Raw genomic sequence first — 12032 nt, 5'->3', positions numbered from 1 at the left:
CATCTTTGGCGTTGGCCGTGAACATGTTGGGAGATGGCTGCTCATGTTCAACAATCTTCTGAAAGCACTAGACGCATCCTGGCGGCTTGGTGGGGTTCACCACACTCGGGGTGGTGTTGGAACAAAACATGGTTATAAGCAGGCAGAACAACACACCTTGAAAAGGTACAGTTCAGATCCTCTGTCGATCCAGAATGACTGAAACATGTGTTGGGAGATTAACCCATTGTACGAAATTGGGTTTTTGATTGAGGGGGTGAAACCCCTTCTCAAGCAACAGCCACAATCCTTGTCAGGATAAACCACAAAAGTTACTAAATTAACCTGTGCTTAACCCGCTTGGCACAAGAGCAGTCAGGCTTAACTTAGAGGCACTATGTTAAGTATTTATACAACTCACAAATAGTAGGAAAGTGAAAACACAACACAAGAAAAATCTCAAACCAATAAAAAAAAACAGAGAAAAAAAGAATTAATACAATGAGCCCAAAATGACAGAAATCCAATCAGGAGAACCAGACGTATACAATTTAAAGGTTTCAATAAAAATAGCACCAAGAAGCAGAAAGTGCTAACTGTGGGTATCTGGTCGCCCTAGACCAAAGATCAGGCTGATGGCGATGGATTGCGGGCAGATACAGGGACCAGGTTAGTCCTACTGAAAAAGTTACCTTTTCAAAGTCTGGTGCGCAGGGTTGAAAACTTCACAATTTCAGAGGAGGATCAACTGATGCCAGTCAAGGGTCCGGGGCCTGGGGAGGCACCTTTTGGAGATCAGGAACTCACTCCAGCAGAGGTCAACAGGGCTCATGCAGGTCTAATTGCAGGTCCAGGCAGGGTCAGTTGCAGCAGGTCAGCTGGACAGCTAGAGGGAGGCCTCTGAAGCTTGTTGTATCCTTTTAGCTCAGAACAGAAGGTCTGCCAACTGACCTTTTGAGTTACTCTGGTACTCCCATGTTTACGGGGATGGTCCTCTCTCCTTCAAGCAGCAAGGCAGTCCTTTAGACTACATGGCAGTCCTTCCACAGGTCGAGGAGTGTACTGAAGAGTTGGTCTGACGGTCCACTATTCATACCTGGTGCCAGCTTTGAACTGGGGGAACTTAAAGAGCCCAACCACCACCCCCCACACACAATTGGTGCTGGAATTTCCTTCCACACTGCCCAGGCTCCTTGGTGCCTGGAGTGACAATAAGCTAGTGTGAAGTCCTTCATGAGTGTGTTGAGGCAGCTCCTTTGAAATGTGAGTGGGGCAGAACACAGCTCTGCCCCTCCCATGATGGCAGGGTGGCCCATGCTGGCAACACCTAGTCCTCCTTTGTGTCACTGTCTGGGAGGTATACACAAAGGCCAACTGCCATGTGCTAATCAAAGTTAAGTTGGGATAAGAAAATGCCAACTTTCTAAAAGTGCCATTTTCAGAATTATGACTTAAAATCTGACTTTACCTCTAAAGAGGACTAAAAATTACAATCCTTTACAGTACAAACATGACATTTCAACCTATTCCCCAAAAACGTTTGCACTTTTTAAAAATAATAAGGTAACTCAATGTTATCCTATGGGAGAGGTAGGCCTTGCAGTAGTTAAAAAATGAATTTAGGAGTTTTTCACTACCAGGACATATAAAACTTAAAAACACATGTACTACTTTTCAAATACAATGCACCTTGCCCCATGGGCTGTTTAGAGCCTAATTTAGGAGTGGCTTAAATGTATTAAAAAGAAGAGGTTTAGGCCTGGCAAAAGGTTTATTTTGTAAAGTCGCCTAGGCAGTTTAAAACTGCATACAGGCTGCAACGTCAGGCCTGAGTCATGTTTTAAAAGGTACTTTTCGTGGGTGGCACAATGAGTTCTCCTGCGCACTTGTAGCATTTAATTGAGAGATCCTGGTATAGGGAATGGTACCTGTGGTGCCATATATAAGGCACTTACAGGTAAATTAAATGTACCTATCAGGTGTAAGCCAGTTCTACCATGCTTTAGGGGGGGAGCACAAGCACCTTAGCAGTGGTTAACAATGGTAAACTGCACAGAGTCCTATAAGTGAAGAAAAACAGGTTTAGAAAACAGGAGGGTTGAAGGCATAAAGTTTGGGGGTGACCCTGCGGAGAGGGCAAGGTCCAACACCTATAAATATAGTTGATGGCGATTATGATGAAAAGGTGGAAATGCCAGTTTGAGGAGCCCGTTTAAAGAGCCAGCCACGTTGACCCTCTAGAGGGAAGTCCTGTGAGCACCACTGATGATATCATCATACAGTTGCCAGAACCTCGTTTCTTGAACCCAGCCTGGGGGGTTATTGTCTCTAGGGCTGACCTCAGACATGCACTGACCATGAGGGTAAAGATTATGGGCCAGATTTAGGGTTTGGCGGATGGGGTTACTCCATCAAAAACATGACGGATAACCCATCCTCTGTATTACGATCCCATTACATACTATGGGAATCGTAACACGGTGGACGGGATATCCGCCATGTTTGAGACGGAGCATCCAGTCCACAAACTCTTAAATCAGGCCTTATGGAACGAACAGGACAACACAACAAAGGCGGTCCCCCCGGAGCCTGTCCTCGACCTGTCTTCCACCCATGAAAAGGTGGCCCCCCGTTGCCTTTCCTTGCCGCCTGGCTCCAGTCAATGACGTCAGCTTGAGATGGGTCAAATCTGTCTCCTAAAAGGAGGCAAAGCTTAAGCACAGTCACAAATTAGAAGAAAAGAACAGGTATTGAGAGCGTCTGAAGGACATCAATGAGTCCCAAAGGAAGACGAGCATTAGCAAAGCCAATAGGTCTGAGTTTAATGTGCTAACGTAGACTGAATTATAACGTTCGAGGGAGACACACTGGAGGATGCTAGCAAAAGCAAAGAGGGGACTATAGTGGTACAGGAGCCCCTCATGCTGTTCAATGTAAACACTTGAGTGGAGGCGGAAGGATACACTCAAACAGCCTATTGCTTTGTATGAGAATCGAATAGCTCACTGGGTGGGGCCAAATACATGACTGACATAGTATCCAGCCAATGGCTAAAAGAGGGTGGCTGAAGAAGCCAATGGCTTAAAGCGGTGGACCCAAAGCCCACTCTATAGTATAATTAGTAGAAACAACAGCTGTGCTGTGAAAACCCAGGCTTAAAACGTACATGGCGTCTATGTTTCCAAGCACAACACCGGAAGAGAAGAAACTTGTCTGCAGTCAGGATAACTACCTGGTCACTCAGATAGGCCAAGAAGATGGGGGGATGTACATGAGAGGAGAGCTCCGGTATCCAGCACAAGCCAAAGAAACTCCACTTCCTTGAACACAAATGTGCCTAGCCAATGGCAGGCCTCGAATGAGAAGGCTCATGCCAGACCTGATGGACCCGGGCACCGGGCACCGGGAGGGCTGGTGCTGTGTGTTCTTTCGGAGGGGCTCAGGTTCCCAGCTCCTCTCAAAGAAGCCTGGATGCTGAGGTCAGAGGAAGAGTGGGTAGCTGAGGATGGGTGGGTGGATGGGTGGATGGATGGATGGGTGGACTGACTTACTGTACAGAGCAGGAGACCACAGAGAAAATGAAGAAGAAGAAAATGAGGAGACCTGGCCAGGACCCCTCAGGACAAAGGAGAACCCACCTACTGACCACCCCCTCTAGCCCACGGACAATAAATGGACTTTTCCAGAGCAAGAAACTTTCAGAGGAGCCCCAGACTGAGCCCAAACAAGAGCACCTGTTTCATAGGTAAGATTTATGCCCGTAACCAGCCCGCACAGGGTAGTGACCAGAGGGCTGGTGGCCAGTCTGGTGGCTCCCAAGGGGCCTGATGGTCCAGAGGGTCGGTGGGTCGTGCACGTTACGTAGAAACGAATCATCCTTTCGATAGAGATGGGTGGAGCTACTGCAGTGCGGGTGTGATGTGGTCATGACGTCAGGCGTTCAGAGGTAGGTGGTATCCCACAGGTGGCACCTTATGTACCTTATATTTTATACTTTACTTTACTTTACTTTTACTTTAATTATATTTATTATAATGGTGGGGTAAGAAATTCCGACAATTTTTCCTGTGAAATTCCATAGAAAATTTTGGGAAATTGCGCTATTAAAGCGACATGTTAGTTGCCTGTATCTTGCGGGTTTTTTTTTCATGTGAGCGCACACTTTGGGCAAGAAAGTCTCACGTGACAACGGCACGAAACGTGTTTGAGCAAAAATGTATCTTGCCGAGATATTTTGTGTACAAACAAGTCCCTCACATACATAAATTGTGTGAAATCGCGCAATGCAAAGTTTCAAGTAATTTCGGGAATATCACAAAATTCAAGGCTTGCGTAAATTTCTCAAGCGTAGTTAAAAGTTCTGCCAGGTTTACGTTCAAGAGCCTAATCCTGATTACCCAAAGGATCAACACCCCTCACCAGGGGCCAAAGACAAGTAAGGATTAGTGCCCCAAGGATTCATAGCGGGTAGAGGCCAGCTTCCCTCCCATCTCAGAGTCAACAAGGGCTCCTGGGTGTCTTACCTGTAGCACAGGAACAGATCAAGGCCTGAGTCCCGCCCACCTGCGCTCTGACCAGTTCTCCAAAGACTGATTCAAGAAGAGGACTTTAGAATTTGTCAAATTAAATTACAATAATCTGTGGTTAATCCAAGGCCTAAATTCAATGTCAGGCAATTTAGCTGGCCTGGTGTGTGGTGGACTATCCGGGCACCAGCTCCATCCGTGTGAAACTGAACCCCAAATTTTCTCATCAGGTGATATGATGTATATCAGCGGTTCCCAACCCTTTGACTTGTGTGAACCCCCAGTTTATCATTACTGGAACCCAGGGACCTCCACTGAAACATTATTAGAATCCGGGCACCCCCTCCCCCCACTGAGTCATTACTGGAATCTGGGGACCCTCACTGAGTCATTACTGGAAGCCGGGGACCCCCACTTTATCATTACTGGAACCAGGGGACCTCCACTGATTCATTACTGGAAGCCAGGGACACCCCACTGAATCATTATGGAAATCCGGGGACCCCTCCTCTGAGTCATTACCGGAAGCCCGGGTCCCCGGCCTAAACACTGTTGATGATTTAAGACACAAAAAATACACAAACAAGCATTCATCAAACACATACACAAATGAAAACATGTCTTATTTAATTTTCAAACAAATATAAATTAAAATATTAATGTTCATTTTAGTAGGAAGATTTGAGCTTTCCAAAATTCAATTGCTCCCACACGTCGTCCATACTATATTCTGTTTGATGCACCTTCACGGCTCCCACAATCAATCTGGGGACACTAATTTAATGTTTAGCCTCCAAGTTCAAATTCCTTGATATTACAGGACGTTTTAAAATGTTCAATTGTACATTTAGCCAGTTTATTTATATGCACTTTAATAATCTGTCAATATTATTTAATTTTGTAAGCCCTAAACCTCAACCACCGACCCACCCCCGAAGGAGGCTTCGCGACCCCCAGGGGTCCCGGGACCACAGGTCTGGAACCTCTAAAGTACATCACCCTGCAAGGTGCCACTGAGGACACAATGCCACACAGATAGAGTCCACATTGTCGTGCTTCCTGTGCTGTGCCAATCAAACATCACCAGCCATGTTAGTGCCCCCTTCACACGCCCACACACAACTCACCAAATCTTTAAAGGGAACAGCTGTGAATATGAAACTGTGTGAGGCACTGAAACCGTGACACAGTGCTGCTGCCTTACACAACACCTGAGAGGCGGTGCAACTGTGACACTGTGTAATAGTGTGCGATTGTGTAACACCAGATAAAACCTAGGCCATGAAACTCTGAGATAGTGAAACTGTGAGGAAACACAACTGTGAGGGAGTTACATTGTGTGAGGTGAAACTGTGAGGCTGTGAAACAGCAAAGGAATGGAAGTGTGAGACAGTGAAACCGTGTGAGATACAACAGTGAGACAACCACATGTGTAATGTGAAACTGTGAGGCTGTGAAACAGCAAAGGAGTGGAAGTGTGAGACAGTGAAACCGTGTGAGATACAACTGAGACAACCACATGTGTAACGTGAAACTGTGAGGCTGTGAAACAGCAAAGGAATGGAAGTGTGAGACAGTGAAACAGCGAGCCAGTGAATGTGTGAGGCTGTTCCATTGTGACATACAGCGAGACTGTCTGAGACAATGAAACAGTGAGACAATTCTATTTAGTGATACTTGAAGCAATATGAGACAAGGCACTAAATGCATGAGACAAATATATACTCTGAGACAGTGAGGAGATTGTGTGAAACAATTCCATTGCTTACGTCCTGATAAGAGTGAGCTCATGAAACTTAGTGAGACAATGTGACCCTGGAGCAATGAGAGTGTCCCCGGGCGAAGCGCTGGAGCGGGTGTCACTCTCAGAGACGGTCACACTCACCTGGTACCGCTGTACGCCTCTAGGAGTCTGACAGTGAACTCTGAGAGGTGACCCTCTACCTGTCTGCGGTGCACTGCCTATAAGAAAGGTTTCAAGTAAACTACCAGTCCAAGAACCCGGGTGTCTGTCCACAGACGTCACACGGGGAGCTTCTGGGTGTCTGTCCACAGACATCATACAGGACACTCTTGCATGTGTGCCCGCAGACATCTTACGAGGAACCTTTCGGGTGTCTGTCACCAGATTCCCCATAGGAAGTTCCGCCATGTGAGCCTACAGACATCTCACTGGGGAGTTCCTGGGTGTCTGTCCACAGACATCATACAGGACACTCTTGAAGTTCCCGGGACTCCCTTCATAGACACCCTACAGCAAGTTTCTGCACGTGCGCCATCCCCAGAAACACCTCCCTGGATGGTTCTTAGTGTCTGAAGGGAGCGCTGCGGCATCGGCTTAAGGACACAACTCATGAAAGACTGGGGGTGTCTGCGCACGGACACGGGGAGAGGGCTGCACGGAGTCTGCCGTGAACAGACTCATGGGCTTCCGGCTCTCTGCTTGTGGATCCTCCAGATGGACATCTGCCAACAGACACCACCGGAGGCTGGAAGGCGTCTGCCCCGGGACACTTCCCTGGGAATGTTTGCGGGTCGGTCCGTGGACACTCACCAGGGCATCGCGCACCCCTTTGCCAGGGACCCCCCGGTACAGCCTGGCGCACAGACCTACCCGTCGTACCAACTCAAAAAGACGTAAGTTTTGAAACTTTCAGGGGAGGAGGGGGCACCGCCCTGTCTCTTCTGGGAGTCGGAGGTGGGTGGTATATGGGGTATCTCACCTTGCAGTCGCTGGCTGGAGGACATCCTGGGCGCTGAGGCTTCTCTCTGGTGCGCAGAGGGGGCGCAGGAGTCCGGCGTGGGTGTTGAGGGACGCTCTGCCCCCCACTTCTTCACACGGAGTGGAGCGTCGGTTCCTGCGCCGAGGAGCTCAGAGGTAAATCCTGCGCAGAGCGGTGCCCGGGACCTGCTGCCCTGGAGGTCTGTTCAGGCTACTCTGCGCCTCTCCGGATGGTCCGCTCTGTTGCGCACAGTCCATGCACACTGGGGCAAATGAGGTCCAAGCAGTCACTGTGAGGTGCTGGGCTCTTGTGAGGAGATGTGCCCGGGATATGTTGGCACCTCTTGTGCAGAGATGCGCTCGAAAATGCGCTGGACTCCTGCGCAAGGATGCGCACGGGGATGAGTTGGGCTCCTGCGCAAAGATGCGCTCTGGGAGGACCTGGGCTCCTTCGCAGAGATGCGCTCGTGGATGATCTGGGCTCCTGTGATGCGCTCGTGGATGACTTGAGCTCCTGCGCAAAGATGCGCTCGTGGATGATCTGGGCTCCTTTGATGCGCTCGTGGATGATCTGGGCTCCTGTGATGCGCACGGGGATGAGTTGGGCTCCTGCGCAAAGATGCGCTCTGGGATGACCTGGGCTCCTGCGCAGAGATGAGCTCGTGGATGATCTGGGCTCCTTTGATGCGCTCGTGGATGACTTGAGCTCCTGCGCAAAGATGCGCTCGTGGATGACCTGGGCTCCTGCGCAAAGATGCGCTCGTGGATGACCTGGGCTCCTGAGCAGAGACGAGGCGAGGGATGCGCTCCTCAGTCCGTACTCGTGTGTACATGGCCTCAGACTCTCTTCTTATTGGCTCCTGCGGCCCTGCCCATCCTTGGCCAGCCCAGCCCCGGTGGCTCAGCCTCTACTCACCCCTCTGCTGCCCTCTGCTGGCGGAATGTGGGAAGACAGGAGTAGCAGACCACATGGACACCCTGCAAAGGGCTGCACTGGGGAAGATGACGTACCCACAGGTACAAGGGAGGCACCCAGGTGCCTCAGGGAGAGACAGGGGGGCAGCCAGGTGCCTCATTGGACAGACAGGAAAATAGGGGGACTGTGGCCAGGGCCACTGGAGTTATGCAGCAGGGGAGTACCAAATTATGAGGCAAGAAAATGCAAATTATATCACAATGCAGCATAATTTGTGACAGTATTACTTAAATATTTTGTGATTCTTAAACTTGCTGACACTGCTTGGGCACTGGTACCAGTTTAACACCCAAATATAGAAATAAGTAACAGAAGGGTGACCAGCCCCCCCTTAATAAAGGGCCTTCAGCTGCCCTGCAGCATGTGGCGGTGCCTTTTTAGTAACTGTTGAACATTTGAGCTAAGAACGCATTTTTTAGCTATAATCTGCAGATTTTGAGACAGATGATGGATTATGCGGCAAAGGTATAATTATGTGAAAATTTGCCGTAGCCGCACAATCGCATAACTTTAGTGGCCCTGACCAGGGTGGCCTCCACTTGATTCCACCTCACACCGCTTTATTCCATCAAAAAACGGAAACCTCTCATAATTTACACCTACAATACAAACTCATTCGCTTCATAAAAATGAGGTAACAGTTATACAAAGTTACAACACACTTGCAGACCTAACTGTATCCTGGGCAGCGCACCCCATGGGTGTCCTTCTAGAGGGGCGTGGACAGTTTGTTACCTGGCAAGGGGCAGCTAAGAGGCAACAACATGACACAAAACTGTCTCATTGTCATGACTACAACAGCCCTGCTGCACGACCGGATGTGTAGATAATGTTCACGTGTGCACTTAACATGACACACCGAGCAGCACCGGCTCTGGGCCTCTTAACAACCCTTAATCTTGGACAAGGTTTTACATTCCAGGCGCAACCAGATATTCCGGTTTATTTCTCTCTCTCTGGCTTTCTTTGTTCCTTTAAATAGGATTGAAATTTTAATTATGTACCTACATGAAAACAATCCGTTCACCTTCACACTTTCTGGAGAAGTACGAATTTTGTTTCACTTTGTCCATTCTCACAGCTGAATGTCCCACCCAGGGTGGCCAGGGCCTGAGGCAGCAGGCATTGCTTTAAGTGGGATGAAAATGGTGCTGGGGGAGGTCTCTCTAAAATGGGCGTGGCCAGAGAAGCTAACCCTGAATCCTCCAGGAGAGGCGTGGCCTGTGTGGTTACGCACGTGAACTAGAATCCCGTGCGTCACACAGCGTGCCACCACCTGGCCACTATGTGGCTGCCTCTCTCCGAGCTGCCTGTTTTAGCGTCCAGATATCCACACAACAGCAAACATACGCCTAGAACGAGCCAGGCCTATTGGCTTTGGCAATGCTTGTTGGTAGTATTAGATAAATGAGTGACGACAAAGCTATTGTGGTGAATGATTGGGATTTAAAAACGGTTCAATTCTGAAAATATGAGACTGGGAATTAAGCATTACTAAAATCTGTGGCTCCATATTTTCTGCCCTCCTCACTTTCCTCTGCAATATCTCAATCACAAATTATTCTATTTTTCACCATCTTTCTGAAATCCACCCTCTGCACGTCCGACATGTCATCTATTTCTTCATCACTGTTTTTTTTTAACTCTTTCATTCATGAACTCCCTTGCTTCCTCTCCGCATCCCCACTCCCTCGCTCTCACATACGCACACCTGTTCTGCTGTCCTCACCTGTCAGGACAACATGGCCTTTCCCTTTGGGGCTGTCAAGATTCCAGCAGCTGTGTGTGCCCCCTTCCTGGACTTTTCATGTCAAATTGGAATTGGAATAAGCAGCGGGTCATCTTCAGCCCCAGCGCCATCTTTAAAGACAACCTTCGTACAACCTGTGTGTGGGGGGTAGCACAAGCCTTACGCAGGGGGCCCTGGAACTAGGTTCTTTGCCATCATAGATTAAATCACGCCTCAAGAAGGAGAACCTCGACCCACCCGACCCAGCCAAGGACAGACCAATATTTAGTGTCCCATGTCAGGGTAAAATATCTGACGGAGTAGTTTTAACCATAGCATTATAGCTCGGCTATACTGGCTGTTAAAGTCCCGCTCCAGCGTTAAAGGCCCGAGCCGAAGGCATTACTTGTGTCTTTTCACTGCCTGTTTTTCGAGTGCTTTCTTTTAGGTTACGCACTCCATGATAAAGCATGTGCACCTCTCTCCCCCGCCACACTCTGAGTTTCTGTCTTGCACCCATGTGCTTCTTCCCCGCCCCTCCCTGTTGCACTCACCTGCAAGCACTTTTCCCCCTGCATTGCTTTGTAACCTGTGTGCTTCTCCCCGACCTGGTCCATGTTGCTCTCTCCCGCACGTTGCTTCTCCACTCACCCATGCATTGCTTCTGTCCCCCATGCTTTTTATGGTGCTTCCCCCACATGCTCCTGCCACCCGTGTCTTGCATATTGTTTCCCCCACCTGCACCTTCCGTGTTGTTCCCCCACCCGCACCTTCCGTGTTGTTTCCCCCACCCACAACTTTTGTGTTGTTTCCCCCACCCGCACCTTCCGTGTTGTTTCCCCCACTCACAACTTCTGTGTTGTTTCCCCCACCCGCACCTTCCGTGTTCTTTCCCCCACCCACAACTTCTGTGTTGTTTCCCCCACCCGCACCTTCCGTGTTGTTTCCCCACCGCACCTTCCATGTTGTTTCCCCCACTGCATCTTCCGTGTTGTTTCCCGCACCCGCACCTTCCGTGTTGTTTCCCCCACCCGCACCTTCTGTGTTGTTTCCCCCACCCGCACCTTCCGTGTTGTTTCCCCCACCCACAACTTCTGTGTTGTTTCCCCCACCCGCACCTTCCGTGTTCTTTCCCCCACCCACAACTTCTGTGTTGTTTCCCCCACCCGCACCTTCCGTGTTGTTTCCCCACCGCACCTTCCATGTTGTTTCCCCCACCGCATCTTCCGTGTTGTTTCCCGCACCCGCACCTTCCGTGTTGTTTTCCAACCAGCACCTTCTGTGTTGTTTCCCCCACCCGCACCTTCTGTGTTGTTTCCCCCACCCGCACCTTCTGTGTTGTTTCCCCCACCGCACCTTCCGTGTTGTTTCCCCCACCCGCACCTTCTGTGTTGTTTTCCCCCCACCTGTACCTTCCGTGTTGTTTTCCGACCCGCACCTTCCGTGTTGTTTCCCCCACTCGCACCTTCCGTGTTGTTTCCCCCACCTGCACCTTCCGGGTTGTTTTCCCCAATCCGCACCTTCCGTGTTGTTTTCCCCCACCTGTACCTCCTGTGTTGTTTTCCGACCCGCACTTTCTGTGTTGTTTTCCCACCCGCACCTTCCGTGTTGTTACCCTCCACCTGCACCTTCTCTGTTGTTTTTGCCCACCTGCACCTTCCGTGTTGTTTTCCCATACACACCTTTTGTGTTGTTTTCCTACCCACAACTTCTGTGTTGTTTCCCCCTCCCGCTCCATCTGTGTTGTTTCCCCCACCCGCACCTTCCATGTTGTTTCCCTCACCCGCACCTTCCGTGTTGTTTCCCCCACCCGCGCCTTCCATGTTGTTTTCCAAAACCACACCTTCCGTGTTGTTTCCCGCACCTTCTGTGCTGTTTTCCCCACCCGCACCTTCTGCGTTGTTTCTCCCACACGCACCTTCCGTGTTGTTTCACCCACCCACACCTTCTGTGTTGTTTTCCCCCACCTGCACCTTGCATGTTGTTTTCCCCCACCTGTGCATTCCGTGTTGTTTTCCCACCCGCACCTTCCGTGTTGTTTTCCCACCAGCACCTTCCGTGTTCTTTCCCCCACTCGCACCTTCTGTGTTGTTTTCCCAC

At 49.7% G+C, this 12032-nt stretch overlaps 1 protein-coding gene across 1 annotated transcript in view; it reads right to left on the bottom strand.

Annotated features, from left to right (window-relative positions):
• AIF1L (allograft inflammatory factor 1 like) overlaps positions 1-8052 on the bottom strand; it is a 70921-nt gene extending 62869 nt beyond the window's left edge. The window contains exon 1 of the mRNA XM_069237074.1: positions 7229-8052. Coding sequence (XP_069093175.1) covers positions 7229-7253 — 25 coding nt within the window. The 5' untranslated portion in view covers positions 7254-8052. The remainder of the gene's footprint in view (positions 1-7228) is intronic.
• Between the last annotated feature and the right edge of the window lie 3980 nt (positions 8053-12032).

Source organism: Pleurodeles waltl, chromosome 6, assembly GCF_031143425.1.
Source record: "Pleurodeles waltl isolate 20211129_DDA chromosome 6, aPleWal1.hap1.20221129, whole genome shotgun sequence".
Lineage (NCBI taxonomy): Eukaryota > Metazoa > Chordata > Amphibia > Caudata > Salamandridae > Pleurodeles > Pleurodeles waltl.
The sequence above is the reverse complement of the archived record's forward strand: the minus strand, read 5'-3'. Positions and strand labels throughout refer to the sequence as shown.